The sequence below is a fragment of the Scomber japonicus genome, chromosome 17 (assembly GCF_027409825.1).
Source record: "Scomber japonicus isolate fScoJap1 chromosome 17, fScoJap1.pri, whole genome shotgun sequence".
NCBI lineage: Eukaryota > Metazoa > Chordata > Actinopteri > Scombriformes > Scombridae > Scomber > Scomber japonicus.
This window is the reverse complement of record NC_070594.1, coordinates 26,297,166-26,314,898: the sequence shown is the minus strand read 5'-3', so window position 1 is coordinate 26,314,898 and position 17,733 is coordinate 26,297,166. Positions and strand designations below refer to the sequence as shown.

Below are 17,733 nucleotides of genomic sequence, written 5' to 3'. Positions count from 1 at the left end.
TAAACAGCAAACTAATAATGCTAATGCAAACACTAATCACATCAAAGACATGTGTGTTAAGTTTAATTCTCATGTCGGTGCCCTGGAGCAAGTTACCAGCAAGAACTGGAGTTGGTCCCTGGACGCTGTGCTGCTACTGGGTGTATAGTGGTCAAATACAGAGGATCAATAAAGTTTTTCTTCTTCTTCTAATGCACAAATCAAGATTACTTAAAATATTACTTACATAGAACAACTCACTTAACTGCCACCATCTGTTTGGTCATAAATATGACATTTCTGCAAAATTGTGTTTTCCCTTTACTACAACACAAAAAAATAACTTTTACTTTAAATAAATGTTTATTTACAAAAAAATTTACTATTTCAGTTTAGTGCAGAATTCGACCAATACTGGACTTTTGAGGTCGATATTAGGGAGTAAAAAAACCCTGATATCGATATATTGGCCGATAATATTATACGTACAGAATATAAAGACAAACACATTTTATTGTTATGATCCCTCCAATGTAATGAAGGTATGATATTTTACAGTTTAACATCAGTAAATAATGTCAGCTGACAGATATATCAGTCTGGCTCTAGTTATATGTTACCGTATCATTATTATATAAATATATGTGCCACTGAGAAGTAATGGTGAAGTGTAATCGGGTGGGTGGTGGGTGGATGATCTATGCTTACATGCAGATTCGGATGACGTCAGACATAGCTATGAAAAATACACTCAAGTAGTTTTTCATATTCTTGTGAGTACCACATCAGGAATTCCATTTATCTCCATTGTATCTGCAAGGCTAGATACTACATTAGGTAAGTAAAAAAAGATTTTAACATTTTTATGTATCTACCTCTTTGAGGCTGTCTCTTTTAATTTAAACTAATGTTCAAGTGTGGGAAAAAAGATTGAACATTTAATCTGAATAATAGCAGCAAGTTCAAAATTCAGTATAATTCAACAAGCTGTGGTCTGTCTCTCAGCGGGGGGTTAATCCTGAGATGCACTATAACTCTGACTGTCTCTTTTGTTCATCTGTACATTAGACTGGTGTGGCCATGGGTCTGAAACGGAGACCATAGAATCAATGTATCTGCAAAGCTTATGAGTGAAATCACAGGAGGAAGTAGTACCATCTCACAAAAAGACTAGTGCTTCAACTGCATTAGAGTCGCTGCCGACATCAATACAAATTACAAACAACAAACTTGAACACCTGCTTTCTCTTTCGGCTCTCTCCTGCTGATTTACTGCATGGATTGGGATGTGGAAAAAATGAAAGGGCAATTTGAAATTAAAGCCATTACATCAGAGAGTTTACAGCCTCTCACTCCATCAGAGCAGGAGCTGCTGTATCATGAGTCTGCGCAAAGTCCTCCTAAGAGGTCTCTGCTTCTTTAAGTTATCATGCGGAGTGAGCTTTTTGAAATGGATTCTCAGTGACATGGAAAATGTCCCTGCCTAATCGTCTTTTGTTTAGTTCATTTAACTCACATGGAAACATGAGAGAGGGCCCTTAAGGCCAGCCAGGCGGCTACCTTTAATGGATGAGGTGGCCGGCTCTAAAAAAGGATCTGTGCTAAAAGACACGGCAGATGAGGCGAGGACTCTGCATTCTGGGGGATGAAAGCACAGGGTCCAAAGGTCTGACTGATCCAAAGCCCCCTGCAGCCCAAGCGAAATCGGCAGTGAAAATGTCCCCAGTCAGCAGCTGAGCATTATCTCTGAATTGTGCCAATGCCTACCAACCCTCCTGACCCAGCCCCCGCCCATCCTGATCCACCGCCACCACCACCACACCCACCACCCCCGCTCTGGTCCCAGAGCTGTGACAGAAAGGAATGGAACAATGTCAAACCAGCCACTCATCACTGCTGTGGCCAGACCCCCCGTAGCACTGGTTTGGCCTCAGATGCCCACGAGTGGTTGTGCAAATCTGGGGGCTGCTCTTAAAGGGTCAGTTCACCCAAATGATAACATTTTATTGCAACACCTAGTGATCTAGATGTGTGTATTAGATTAGATAGCTGCTTGAAAATCATTACTAAGCATTTTTCATTATGTGCTGACATTTTATAGACCATCCTGTAAATCACCTGGAGAATTAATAATGGAAATAAGCATCAGTTGCAGCCCCTAAACGTATTTATTGTCAAACACTTATGTAAAAATTCAATACCGCCCCCCTTCCCCCCCCCGAAAAAAGTGATTTAGCGCTCTCTGAAAGCACCAGCAGAATTTCCTGCACATTTTAACTCCTGCTTCCTCCTGCTCTGGATGGAAGCAGGAAAAAAGTTATGTAATAAGTTATTGATTTCCCTCTTTAAAAGGAAGATTGAAGTACAGAGCCAGTGGTCTGAAGCTTCCCAGAGGAGCAGCCCCAACTGACAACAGGACCCCTCCCCGCTGCCTCTTAAAGGTGTCGAGACCCCTGGCTCAGTCACATATCACTTTCACCCTCATGCCACGGGGGTACAACACAAAACACCATAGGTATTGTCTTTTGACACAGAGTCCGCTTGTCTGATCACATCCATCTCCAACAGTCAGCGGGTGAGCAGTTCCAGAAAAGAAAGAGAAAAAAAGAAAAAAGACATCTGCACCACCGTTTGGATAGCTAAAAAGGGCAAAAGCTTAGACTAGTGAGAGGTATGGAAAGCGGGGATCGATAAAGATGTCTGAACCTGTTAGTGCAAGTGGAGATGAGGGCCGGGGCGCAGGGGGAGGAGGGCTCTTTTGTCATGCAGGGAGAGGAGGAGGAGGAGGAGGAGGAGGGGCCGGAGAGGTGACTCTTCTGGCGATCAGGGGTCAACTGCTGCGATCATCCATCTTCCGTCTTGACAGTGTCCTGTCAGCCGGTGCGCTCACGTTACTAAACGCGACAGGCAGGCCTCCATTGTGTCTCTGTGCTGGTCTGCAGCCATGTGTAAATGAAGTTAATATTCACTGACCTTATGCATGGACAAACCTGGACCCTGGCGTCACCTTGGAAATAATGCTATCTGACACGGAGTCGCAGAGGTCTCCCTTTTAGGGGGTTAACAAAGTCTCTTACCAGTAAGGCTGACCATATGCCTTTGTTTGTGTGAGAAATGAGGAATGTTTGCTTTGATTCTGTCTATTCATGTGACGCAACAGAAGAGCTCAAATTTGGGCCGGCAGGTCAGATTCCAAGACCTGGATACTGATAAAGCTTCACTCTCGCTTTTTCTTGGCTTCTTAGAATAAAAAGAGCTGATCGGTGCAACTTTTGTCAGAAATCACACCCCATCACTCTTATTTGAATCAAGGCTTATTCATTGTTTGTACTTCTATTGTTTAGACTTTTTAAGACTTATGAGGTACATCTCTTATAAGTCTCTTATTTGATATTTTCTTGATCTTCTCTAGAAGCAGAAGTTGTTCTGGTTAGAGCCTAACTGATATATTTAATGGTCGATGTTGTCCCATCACATATTAGTATCGGTCTTTATGCTGTCTGACATGTGCTGATATTTTTTTAAAGGTATATAGGCAGCATTTTTTTAGCATACATATTAAAGTGTGTTTACTGTTTCAGTGAGCTGATGTCATTTTATAAAAATAAAGTTTATAAGTAAACTGTAAAATATCTCACCTTCATTACACATTTTTGTCACACTTGTGTTTATGTATATATTCTTAAAAGATTATCAGCCAATATATCAATATCAGAATATTTTCACTCCCTAGTATCAGTATTGGCCCTATATTCTAGTATAGGTCAGGACCTACTGTACTTCTGGTCCAACATCTTGAAAGCTTCTTAAGTCTCTTAATCTTGCTCTGGGGAGCAAGAAGAAACATGTCTTTCACCAGCCAATACGCCTTCTTAATGGATATCAGTTATTGATTAAATGCTTCAGCTGATCAGACTAATCCTATACGTCATAACATCACTACGGTTTCATATCGGAGGGAAGACAGATGACAGAGTCAACTCCCTTTCTTTTTTCTCTTCATGATCTCTTATTTCCCCTCATTAAGTTTTATTATGGAAAAAAATGAATGTAAGGTCGAGCCCGTCTGTCAGCGAGAAACACTTTTTAAGCACTTCTATATTTTACATCATTTGTCATCGTTTCCATTCAGTCACATGTAGGAGGAAAATTGATACGAGTTACATCATTTCCTTTTTTCCCTGAGACATTTAGCCTAATAAATCATTTCCAGTGTTCAAAAGACGCACTAATTATATAACTACTTATCAAATAATGAATTCTCAATCAGAATATCAATCAATACAGATGCAAATAATGAATAAATAATATGAATGCTTCCTGTGCCTCTGAGCAGGACACAGTACAAATAGAGAATGTAGCTTTTTATTCATGTGCAGGTGTTTGTTAAACAAGTAACAGGCTGCAGAGAGAAAACAGCTGCTGGCAGTGATAACTGTACACCGTTATTTGTATTAACTAGAGCCTGCTGACTGATACTGGAGTTTTGGCTGATAATCTTATATGTACAGAATATTTACATAAACACACATTTTTTACTTCATATGTATTGTAATGAAGGTAGGATATTTTACAGTAAACTTTATTATATAAAATGACATGAGTGAACTAAAACAGTACACTCTGGGAATTTCATAATTTGAATTAGCTACGTATTAAGAAAACATGCAGAACAAACAAAAAACAACATGTGCATATTTTTAACTTGAATTAAGAAAAAGGGTCAAATATACATAAAATACTGCCTATATAACTTTAAACGTGATAGGTCAATATCGGCTGACTGATATATCGGTGGGGCTCTAGTATTAACACAGTGCACACACAAACTACTAAAAGTCAGCGGTTAATGTCATCATCATAAACTGACATCATCATGTCACACTTCACAGGAAAGGATGTCTCATTTCTCCAAAACCATGTTTCACCCTTTCCTGTCTCCTCACGTGGTTTCCTTGCTTATCTCCATGTATCCTCAGTAGGATGGACTAAGACGCAAGTGAGGAAACATGCAAGCAATTAAGAGTCCTGTCAACACGTACTCCTATCCTTAAAACACGAACACTCTCCTCTCCACTATTCATATTCAAATATTTGCCATGTGTTGAAAACCCTTATCAAACAGTCTCAAAATGGGTTCAACCTTTCCCCAGTTCTAGGGCATGTACAACACCACTGACATGCAAATGAATAATATTTCTGAGTAGCTTACCATATTCTAAAAATATGATATGTGACTGTGTAATGATATTTATGTAATACGGCTCTAAGTAAAGGCAGCGAAAACATCATCGGGTTCAATGGGTTAAGCGTAAAGAACCTTGAGGTTGCTAATGTGTGGGAAAATAAATATGAGATTGTATTTGATGCTTCTAAAAGTGTTTTCTTAACAAGGTTTGTGCACCCACAACAGCTGAGCGGAGGGAGCTTTTCCATCAGCTACTTGATATTCATATATGCAATCAGTTGCTGTAGCTTATCAGCAGAGGTGAGAGACAAACCTATTACCAGTGACCAGACGCTGGCAGCCTCTTGTCCTTCTCAAAGTGTGGTTCTCTCTCTACTTAGATAGCGTGTTTCTAAATCCTATCCTTAATGTGATATCAATAAACCTAAAAAAACCCCAAAAAACAATTGGAGCAAATAATTAGTCATGACAAGGCTTTTTTTTTTTTGCTTCTATGCCTCTTTGCTTTGGCGTATGAATCAGAGAGCTTCATATGAATATAACTTTGAGATAAATATTTACCGAGCCAAACAACTTTGTGAATGAGCCTCCCAGTATGTAAAACGAGGCATTTGTATTTAATGTGACGTGTTGACAGGGCAGCCGGATCCCACAGAAAGCACTGCTGGCAACGGCTCAGCCAAGAACGTCCTTGTATCCCGGGTAACGACTTGTTCTTGCTTTTTACTTCTCATTTGGAAGTGTGTATTTGAAAAAAGGAGAAGCAGGGAGGGTTTGTCGCTGGATGTGGAGAATAAATACTCTTCGTTACGGCTTGCCAAATCACAATTTCAAACATTCTGCCTTCTCTTCATCATCTGAAGAAGTAGCTGTGTCTTAGTCTCTACTAATGAGAAGGAATTAGATATAAAAATAACGTCTGGTCACAAAGATAAGTCGACATGAGCAGAATCTGTTCTTGGTAGCATATTGTCAACCGAAACGTAACACCCCCTTTCATTGGCCTTTTTGTACCATTGTTCCCTTTCCTGCAGAAACTTACTATGTAATCACTATTTCTATTGTTTTGTCCACCTTCACACAGAATACAGAGCACAGAGAGACTTTTTTTTTTGTCTGCGGCGACATTGAAAGTCCTCCAGTAACTGAAGTAGAGACAATGCAGGCAACAGTGGGTGCAGTGAGAAAGTGAATGACAATGGTTGATCATAGAGTTGGAGTACACTGAGCATAACATAAGAAATATATAATCCAATGATCTGAAATCTGGTTATTCAATTAAACAGTTTACAGAAAAGTAAATCTTGGCAATTCTTTCATTATTTTAGTCTCTTTTTAGGCACAAATGGAGAAGAATCAGTGGTTTTAACTGCATTCTTTGGCGCTAAAGTGAACATCCTTGAGGCTGGGACTAAGAAGACATTTTAAAACGTCACCTTGAGTTCACTCTAAATGCTCGGAAAAATAACATGCCAATTACAAGCTTCCCACAACTCAAAAAGATGCCTTTGAATTGCCGGTTTTGTCTGATTTATCGTCCAAACCCCAAAAACATTCCATTCACTGTGGTACAAAACAAGAGAAAGGAAGCAAACTGTCATATTTGAGATGCCGTAAACAACAAATGTTTAGCATTTTACTTGATGAATGACTTCAATGATTACTCAATTAATTGCTTCACCGCTAGTCATTTTTAGCTTTTTTTCTGTGTCTCATTTCTCAAAGTCCTCCCCCTAAGTGATCAATTTTAGGAAACTGCCAACAGTATTGGTAGAACCATCCTGAGTGAGAGAATACCAACATCTGTGAGCCTGACTGTTACCTGCCAGGCCAGGACAACAAGCAGGAAAAGCCCTGGGCTGTGGAAGAATGATGCTATTCACAGGAAGCAGACACTGGCAGTGATGGGACAAGCGCTCATCCATCACCAATTTATTTCAATCTTGAGTGATTTAGGTCCATTTGGATCTCCTGTGGATTCCAAGCACACCTGTCATTTGCATAATTAAGCTCTAGAGCAGTTGTAAAAGACAGCCATTCGGTGTATTAAATTCACACCTTATCAATCAGAGGGAGCGTCAAGATGTATGAGGACCTCCTGACTCTTGGCTTCCTGGCTTCATTTGAAATGCTAAGTGCAGCTTTTTCTCCAGGCCTGTAGCTGGGCTTGGACTACCCAGGCCGCCTGGTGGCTTCCATACACACTAGCTGTCGTGGTCAGACCCCGACAGCTCAGTCCCTTCCCTCAGGGGCTCGGTCATCAATCAGTCTCCAACTAACTTCTGTCCAACTCTCTGACAGTCAAGATGGATGGTCCCAGTGTCTACAGGATGCTGCTCTCTTGTTAGCATGCACCGATAGCAGCAAGATACAGCCTGTTTTATCTGTTTTCCACCAGATAGAGGCCTCTCCCTTTTTTTGGGTGAGGATCAACAGTTAATCATTTCTCAGACACTGGTTACTTAGTACCACAATGATGTGATGTGTCAAAATCAGACAACATACATTCCCGGGATTGAGCGAAACAAAGGCGCCAATGTCCTCCCACAAGGGCCCTCTCTCTGTCCAAATGACTCTGTGGCTCCATTGCAACCAGAAGCCAGTGCTAAACAGGACCAGCGAATGAATGGGCGCTATTTTCACAACACGCACTTCGCAAAATGAACCCCGCGCAGGCTGCGGGGACACTTCAACTGGCCTTTTTCAACGCCCATTACACTGAGACCACTGAACACAGCGGGCGGAGAAGAAGAGTGACATTTACTGCCACAGATTGCCACACAAAGAGTTAAAGAGAGACAGGGGAGGGAAGGAGGTGGGAAGTGGAAGGGGGGGGGGTGGGGTTGAAAAGACAAGGGGTCCCTCTTCGTTGACGGTGATGAATGAGTGGATCACAACACGTTTCGGAGGAGGCCTTTCGCATCCACACAGGGGGCTCCTCAAATGACATGACTGACAGCTCAACTCACTTACTCCACCTGCACCCACCCTGTGGCTGAATATTTAACTCAGCAGCCATGTCATAATCATAGCACATTGCAGATACTAAAATAGGCCAGCTGAGGACTGTCTCAAAGAAGCAGATTGCTTAAAAAAGAGGCGACTGCCAGAACATTCAACGGAGTCTCAAATGTCTTCCCAATGGATGATCAAATTCGGAAGGGTACATCCGACCATTGTAATGTTTTTCTGTTAGATGATCTAAAAAAACATGTTTGAATGGTTAAATGAATATGAACCCTTTTGGTGGCTATACAAAAATGTCAAATTCCTGGCTGAAGAACCTCAGTATAATCAAATCATGTGCTTGTCAGATTGTCTAAACCCTTTTTCTTTTGTCAGAATCAGGGAGATTCGCAACAATTTTTTGGTACACTCCAAAAACAAGCGCTGCTACTTTACAGTTATTTGCTTCTCTTTCAAGCCGTCTTTTTTCATTCCACACACTTTTTACTTTTCATGTGTACAACCCAACACAACACCAAGACCAAGTTTTTAAAAGCGTACACTGTTATCCCCCTTTCGGACGATTATTTGCAGAGTCTCGCCCTTCTCGATGACAGCGTTCTTTCCACCTTGTCTTCAAGTGAATCCATTTGGAACATATATAAACAGTATCCTTTAGACACGTTCAAACCCAACATTGTATGAAAGAGTTCATTTGAAGCACAGCGAATCCTTTACAGTTAAGGCACAGAATCACCATGAGGCACCATTAGAGAAAAGTACTCTCAGTTGAAAGACTTCTACAGACAAGTCCCTCATCCAAGAGCCAGGATCTCACATTTTTAACGGTCACAGCCACTTGGACTTATTGCTCTTGCTGTTCAGCTGATAGAAATACTTTGAATAGCTTTTAGATTGTTCTTAGGGGGAGGGAGGGGAGGGGTGACTACTGAATGGACAATTTAATGTCAGCCGAGCCGCTGGAGAAGAAGTGCTGATGGTGCACCGTGATTCTCATTTTATTTAGATTAACTACCCCTTAATACAAAGGCTTCTCATGCCTCAGTGGAGATAAAGCTCATAAAGGTGCAGTGTCAAGACTGGAATTTGATCCACATACACATTAACGAGCCTTCTTCTTCAAGCTTTAAACAGCCTAAGGGCTAGAGTAGTCATTGTGCTGCTGCTTATATCTACAGGTATTTGTTTAAGCGACACCTGAACAAATTAATTAGTAGAGGGATGCAACAGTCTTCTGTTCTGAGAGCTGTGCACCAAGACATAATAAGAAAAAGTAGCTTAAAATTACTTGAAGCTTTCGGCTGTTATGCTGCATCGCTCTCCCTGTGGAAATAAATCATAGGCTTTCTTTTCTACCTAAGGGCACAACTGGATCTTCCATCTATGCATATTAAAATAACAAGAACAATAAAAAAGGAACTCTGCAGGGTTGAATCAGCGATAGCCTACCAACATTAGAGACATAGCACAACTTGAGGTGGGCTGCGTTGCTCTAAATTACACGGCCTAATATATTTCATTAACACACCTCCCTCATTGGGGTCCCTAATGGATGACAGCGTGGCATAAAAGCTTGTCTGCCAGGGACACTAATTTGTTCTTAGACGCATTCCTTCAATTATTACTGGCTGCTGCTCCCCGTAAGCTGCTTAGATTGAGGTTGCCCACTTTGCAAAAAAAGAAAAAAAAAAGGCTTGGCTGACGAGGACGCAGGCCACTTAAGTTCTGTGACCTAAGTCACCCCCTTTAATCCATAGTGATTTTTATCTTTCAAGTCAGGTGGCCACTGAAAATAATCCTCTGAGCGTTCAGAGTGACAGAAAGCATGTTATTGTTAATTGTAGTTTCACAATCCTGCACCACAACAAAAAAAAGGAGTCCTGCCGAGGCTGTATTTACCCTTCCTGTTAGGCTCCTTCATAAATATCCCCAGGCCTAAATGCCACAGTTCGGCAGCTATTTGTTTGCCTTCTCTGTCAGGGTCATTCGGTCGGGGCAGAGAGATACAGAAAGACTGGCTGGACTTCCTCTAGACCTGTGTATTTTGCTCTGATTGTCTTGGACCCCTGCCAGTAGAGAAGAGAGCAGCGTTTGAGCCGAGGAGCTAAACTCGAGTTATTATTTAATCCCAGTGTCAACAGAATCGTGGCAATAAATTAAAAGCCTTGTAATCAATTAACGCGGATTCCAGTTATTACACTGCAGATGCCTGGCCTCAATATTTTCTCCATCTTTACTGCTGTCAAATCAGCTGCTTTAATCCCATTTGCCAACACAACTATTCAGCCAACGATGCCTAAATTGTCATTTACCTGCTTTGCATAATCAAATCACAAATAGTCCCCAGTTTATTGCCTGTGTTTTTCTTTTTTGTCTTGGCACACCTTTTCATGGTGTGACATCCAGGATGCTCCTGACTCATTTATAAAAGTTAGTGGAAGAACAAAACTCCTACTCCAGGAATCCTAATGAGTGAATTAAATTACCACTAAAAAAATAAGTTTCACTGTGACATGAAAGAAGTACTCACGTTCACATGCGTCTCCTTTCTGGTGAAATCCTGCTTTGCATATACATTTCCCAATGGGCACCAGCCATTCCCCTTCGGCGCTGCAGTGCATCTTGGGAGAGTTGTCGGTCTCCACCTCGGCGTCGTTCACGCACATGCCCTCGACCTCCACCAGCGAGGAGAACTCCGATCCGGTCACCGTGTCTGGGAAGGTGGCCAGGTTCTCGATGATAGACCAGCACTTCTTGTAATAAACTTTGACAGAGACCAGGGCGATACATGCCCCTACATCCTGGAAGGCCAGGTAAAAGCCTCGCCTGGACAACGGGCCAATTATGCGCACTTCGGTATTCAGCTTCATCTTCCTCTCGCCCAGGTCGCCCTGGGTGAAGCTTTCATCCGCTGCGATCGTGTCGATTTTCATGTACTGGTTCTCCCGCAAGCTCCTTCCCACCTCTGAATCAGTTTCCTGGTAATACAAGTTGAACGTCTCCTTGCAAGTGCCCACCACACCTGGTAGACTGTTACAATCCCTCAAGGTGAACTTCAGTTCTACAAAAATTCTCTGGGCATCACCTTTCTCTATCCAGTTAGTCCGAAGCCAGTTATTCTGATTGGGCTCCATGACTTGGCAAACCTGGTATGTGCGTATGGGTGTATAGTTCTCATCCAAGCCGCTGATCTCTTCCCACTGAAAGAAAAAAAAGAAGCATTTCTAAGTGAATACAGTCCACCATGTTAAATTTTAAATGTGAAAACCATCAGACTGATTTCCACATAAAGACATCTAATGACTGCCAATCACAGCTAGACTGGAAGTGATTACAATGCTATGAATATGACAAAGGTGTATGAAATATAGCCATTTTGAACAGTTCTGTGTTTAATAATAAAAAACAAGCAGTGGAATGAATGAAAGGAGATCGGCGGTTGCAGTTTTATCGCACACAAACATCTTTAGAGAATGATTGCGCTCAGTTTATCTGCTTCCACTCGCATTATTTATTTAAAAAGTTTCACAGCCTGCATGCTTTTAATCAGACTAGCGAGTTGGAAGTGCTTTGCTAAAGGCCTTTGTGCTCTGAATGTCAAAAGCCGGGGAGAGTTTAAGCAGCAGAAACAACCTCTTGCATTCTTTATCCGCTATTATGGAAAGACTTGTGTGTTTTGTGTGTGTGAGCAGAGAAATATAGGCTGCTGATGTATATTTTAGCATCATCTTTTCAATATTAGTATTCCTGTCACACACATGTGGGACATCACACAAAGCTTGAAACGTATATTTAGAGATATGGAATCAGTTCCTGTGCTAGTGATGCAGAGATTTCTGCAGACTTACCCCATTGGGAGGATAGGAGATCCACTCCAGTTCTGTCTGCTGTGCCTTGGAGTCCAGCAGAATCACTAGTGACAGGAAACCGAGAGGCAGGTGGTTAAATCTCACCGGGGCACCGGGGCTGGGTATTACTGATAGGCCACACATCTATATCTAAAGCATATAGCCCTGACCTAATTTCTAGCAGCAGCAGCTACAGCAAAAACATGCAATAAGAGTATATATATGTAAGTATGCTGCAGCAGACAAGTGCTCATATCTGCGGGGGGAACTTTTTTTTGCGGCGCAAATGAAGACGCTGACAGTCTGTATAAAGAAGAAATAAGGAGTCTGGAAATAGAGACGGATCAGAATGAGATGGGAATGATTACGCGTCACATTTACGCGCATTTCATCTATTTATTTATGCTTTATTTGACGCACCAGCTGATTAAAACTCGGTTGTTTGTTTTTTTTTTAGTTGCGTTAAGGTCAAACGAGCTGCGTCTGCCTCCATCCCGACGCACACACAAACACACACTACATGTGTTGAAACTGAGGAATATTCGCAGCTCCAAGCGGTCAGAAAACTACAGTGAAACCTTCTGAACCGGGCGGCTTGTTTTCAGTTTAAACCAGCGAAGGGGATCTGTCAGTGCAGTCTGGTGTTTAACGTTGTGGAAGCGGACGAGAGCGCAACGCGGCGGCTAATATGAAAATTTAAAAAAAAGAAGAAAAAATTAAAAAACAAGTAGTTTTAATTGTTTGATATTAGCAGACAGCTCCGTCATGAGAGAAGAGAGGCCAGTCAGGACGCACCGCCGCAAAAGATATCTTCCAGGAGACTGTCTGAGGTGGAGGTTAGACGAAATCCCGCATATAAAGAGCGAGGATTTACTATTCATATCAGCCATCACATCCACACCGCGCACGGTTATTACCACTGTAGTTTTAATGCTGACAAAATCCATTCCTATCGCGTGATTTTTTTCCCCTCGTTTTTACGCATAACATAATATCATTAATTTAAACGTGACCCGACGAATTAAAAGTGCCAAAAAATGTGCCATTGTCAGTTATTTAAATGTGATGTTTTATAGCCTTCACATTGCCAATTTGAGTGTCTCCTATAGATTACGGCTCCGCGTCAATCTGCTGTATTTCCCCATCCAAGATACAACACTACACAGCTAGAGCCGAGGCCACTTTGGAGGAAATAACCTTCCCGAGAACTGCGTCCAGATAGACGGCTCACTCTTTGCCATGGAGGCGAGCCTGCTGGGACGGATCGATATTACCTTGTTTGGAGCTGATAGATTGTTAATCTATAATAAACGGGCTAGTTATGCCGATAGCGCACTGGCATATGATGGACTATGGTATAAACTAAAGCTTCTGCGTAATCTGTGCTCTACAGCGTTTAATTGCCGTGCGTAAAAACACCGAGAGGTCGCCCATCGCTACAAGCCCCGGGAGCAGGCAGCGCTGTCATCCCCGCACACTGGCCTCATCTGACTGCGCCTGGCACCTAAAATATCCACCTTTTTGGAATTATTAAAAAAATAAGAAAAAACGCGGATTAAGGAGCAAAAAGAGAGAACAATCCGTTGCGCTGCCTTCTGGATTTGGACACATTTCTATTAATTGTGGCGCATGTCTGTAAACGCGATGGGATGGAAGAGAGTCCAAACTTTAAGAACTTACCTTCCTTCGTATTCTGTGCTTCCGAGCTGTCTAAATAACAGCATACATAAAGGCAAAATGTAATCCACAGACACGAGTTAGACCTGGAGAGCATGGTGCAGCCGCGGGTTTCAATCTAGACCGTAACTCGCTTTGCCACCGTCTCGCGTGCTTCCCATTGACGACACTAAACCGGCTCTATGTACAACAATCCGCTGTTCCCCACTCAAATAGCGTCTGCTGCCGCTGGGAGGAGACTGTGGCTCCGGTGATGTCAGTCAAGGTGACAGGCAAAAGGTTTGGCCAATCGGGAGGAAGATGAGGAAACGTCACACAAGCTGAAAGCCAATAGTTGCGCAGAGGTGGCAGGGGGTTTTTAAGGGGGGAATGCACGGCAGAGATGTTGTCACAACTTAGAGCAGATATTTTTGGTTTTCTTCAGGAAAAAGGGCAAGGGATGGTGTGGTGCGCACACACTCACACACACACACTCACAGTCTCTCTCTCTGTCTCTCTCTCTCTCTCACACACACACACACACACTAAGAGCAGTATGTGCCAAGAACTGAAACACTGCCAAAAAGAAAAAAAAAAGACTCTTCAAAGTTTGAAAATCTGTTTCATTTTCCTCTTATGTCAACTTTGCTACTTTGTTAAAAGCTCCTCTGTTCATTGGCAGTGATCAGAAACACACTTTTATATTTATATCCTCCAAAAACACATTTTACTCCAGTGCCATTAGAAGAAATTAGAGTAAATATGTTATTTCTGCTTTTTATGTTTTGTGTTTTATCGTTTTAACCGACTGACTTTAAGTTTCTGAGTTCACTGCTTTCTGGATTAAAGATAATAAATGAGGATGAGTGAGTCACTTTTAGTCTGAGTGTTCCAGAGAGACTCTATAACTAACTACAGCACTCCTCATGTACAAGCTGTTTTTTAATATCATTGTTATTATTTATATAATACATTTCTCCATCATGGGACTAACAAAGGAATATCTTATAAAGGTACATTATAATTAAAAATACTGTAAAATGTATCACAGTTATATGTTATATGTGATATTAGTTGTTAAGAAAACCTCATATTTAACAATAACCAATATAAATACACTCAATTGTCAATTAAAAACCTAATTAAACATAATTCTCTGGAGTTGTTCCACTAAGTCACATAAATGGTCTTCATGCTTATCAGTGATGTCAGTAATGCTGTTGTGATGTATTTGATGTTGAAGTGGCCATATAATAAAATATAGAATAAAAAGCTTTTATTTTGAAGTGTGATGTCATGTTGTCAGTTGGTAGTATTGATCATAGAGTGCTATGATGTGCAGCTTTCAAATCTATATGAGAGCCACTACTGTAGATGTGGTTCAAATGTGTGTGTGTGTGTGTGTGTGTGTGTGTGTGTGTGTGTGTAGATCCTTACAACACAATACAAAACAAGCTGAGAAAAAGAAGTCCAGTCAGGTAAATTATATTTATATAACCCCAAAAATCATTTATTTTAAAGAATGTTTTACAATCTGCACAATCATGATGTTCTCTGTCTTTAAACTTTTGATTAAGATAAGAAAAAGTTCCCCCAAAGGCCTTTAATGCTACATAAGGGAGAGAAGTGTCAGCAGTAGAATTACAATATGGATAAACAGAATGACAATGTTAAAAAATAAAAGTACAAGGATCTCATACTGATTAACAAGTTGAAAAGTTTCTAGCAGAGTGTTAAATGCTTTCAGTCAACACTCCCTTTAATGCTAGATCTAAATATTGCATCAGATGGAGAGACATTTAATGATGTTTATTTATTTATTTTTTTTATCAGTTGAAGGTCACCTTAAGTAAGAGAAAGTCCCACTGAGACAGACTATTCACGCGGCAGGACTTGATTCATTATAGCGCTGCTGCTTGAGAGACTTTCACCATGAAGATGGAACCGCCGGGGGTCTTAAACAGCAAACAAAGACAAACAAAAAAAAAAAAAAACACAACATAATTTAAAAGTCTAAAGTTAATTTTCCACTTTCTCAGATGACTTGGCATATCGCTTAGAATTAAAGCGTAAAGCGGAGCTCATTATCCCTTCATACATACAGCTTTTGTTGCAGGTCACTAATTAATCTCCATTACCTCCCAACAAGCAAAACAGCTGTAATTATCGCCCACAAATATTGATTAATAAATTGTATACATAAAAATGGACACAGGCAGACAAGGACTCACTTCAAGGTTTATTTACCTTTTCTTTTTGGGTTGTGTGTTTGTTTGTTTGGCCTGTTTATTATGCAAATTGCAGCTAATCCTTTTTGTCCTTGATACACAGTTGAGTCCTGCACAGAACTGTATTACTAATGATTGTTGAATTAATCTGGATTAATGTTTCCTTTCCTTTATCATAAACTGTCTGCATGAAACCATCACTCCACCGTTACTCTGTCAGTGGAAAGTCAGTGTTAGAAACAGAGTTTAGGAATGTTTGCACATGGAGCAGATGTAAGTCTTCCTGGTTCTTTTATATTACTTCTGCGACCATAGTTGAATTAGTTTGAAAAGATATTCTCCAAAACTTTCCATCTAACATTGCATGGACACAGAGCTCTGGCAGCCAGAAAGACACAACTACAGAATAATAAGAGTGAGACAAGACGACGAAGGAGTGGCCAAGGCTTTCCTGACAGACTTCAGGGTAGAAATGTCTGTTTAATTATTGGGGGAGAAACTTTAATTGTGTCCCAAACCCAAAACTGGACAGATCCTCCAAAACTTTCAGAGTGAGGAACGAGAAGAGAATTTTTCACAGTCAGATCAGGTTCATGGGGTTGTTGATCATTGACGGTTCAAAAGTCCATCTACTCGTCTCTTTTCTTTCTTCTCTCCCGTCCACCAATCGTTTTCATGGATTGATTTCTTTCATACAGACTGAAACGTTTGCCACATGTCAAGCGGTATGACCATGAAGCAGTTGTTATTTCTGACATTGCCCCACATCTACTACGGTCAGCAATCCCCCTGGACCATGACCTCCCTGGATATGCTCTGGTTCATCCCTGTTGCTCGTCTAGACTAGATGATAACACACATTATAGTATAGACACACTCAAGTAAGCTAAACTTATGTGGAATAGGACGTGAGATGTTGTAAGAAATTCCAATTATCCTTCATCTTCTTCCTTAAAGACAGGCTTCAAGAATCAGTGAGTCCTCTTTATCTTGTATTTCTTCAACATTAAAGACAAGATGAAGCTCAGGGAACATCTCAAAGCCTGAGTCCTTACTGCTGTTACTGTCATTCTCTGAGTATCTTAACAATACCCCTTACTGCTTAACTTGGATGAGAAATCTCCCCAAATTGGAAGCTGTCTGTTTCACCTCATTGTACCTAACCTAAACACGCATTCACTGTTGCCATGGCATTCTCTAATTAAAGCGTCCTTGTTATCCTCGTATGGAAGTGACACGAAGCATTAGAGGTATTATGTTCGGCTCTGACAATAACGAAGCTGGTATCGTCTTGCCTTGTTGTTGCCAAATTGATCGGTTAACAGGGAAAAGTCGAAGTGTGCGACATGTCAAAAGGTCATTGGGAGATAGAGTTGTGAAACCTTCAGTGTGCACAAGCTCCAGTGGAGCCTTTTCAAGCTAATTTAGGTTCAGTAGGCGGCCTGTCATAACAGGCAATAACGACGAGGGAGTGTCTGGAGGAAGACGCAGCTGTCGCAGCAAGGATTGCTGAGGCAAACTGTGGACTGACACACACTTAACAGAGCCAGTTAGTGTTTCTAGGAAGCACAGTTGCACAGATATCACTGACATGGCACAACTTTACTTATGGGCAGCTCAGGACTAGTTCACACCCATCTCACTTATCCTTTTTTTATTATTATTACTGTAGAAGTGACACCTGTTGACACTCAAACGTCTCAAATTATAGTCCATACCTTGAATTACAAACAGCACAATACATTTACTCACATAAATGAATTCAATCCACTTCATCCTTATTATCATTACACTGGCATACAATGAAACATCGTCATGTCATTTGAAGATGGTGCAACTTGATCAAAGACTGAAGAAAAAAAGAAGG

General features: G+C 41.2%; 1 protein-coding gene across 9 annotated transcripts in view; it reads right to left on the bottom strand.

The window, feature by feature from the left end:
• epha7 (eph receptor A7) overlaps positions 1–12,047 on the bottom strand; it is an 89,402-nt gene extending 77,355 nt beyond the window's left edge. For 7 of the 9 annotated variants that reach the window (XM_053336513.1, XM_053336517.1, XM_053336519.1 and 4 more), the window contains exons 1-2: positions 11,983–12,043; positions 10,665–11,334 (exon numbers count right to left, since the gene is read on the bottom strand). In XM_053336513.1, coding sequence (XP_053192488.1) covers positions 10,665–11,268 — 604 coding nt within the window. In that variant the 5' untranslated portion in view covers positions 11,269–11,334; positions 11,983–12,043. Of the gene's footprint in view, positions 1–10,664; positions 11,335–11,982 lie in introns of all 9 variants that reach the window. The other 2 variants (XM_053336511.1, XM_053336512.1) reach the window with 1 other exon arrangement.
• Positions 12,048–17,733: the final 5,686 nt, after the last annotated feature.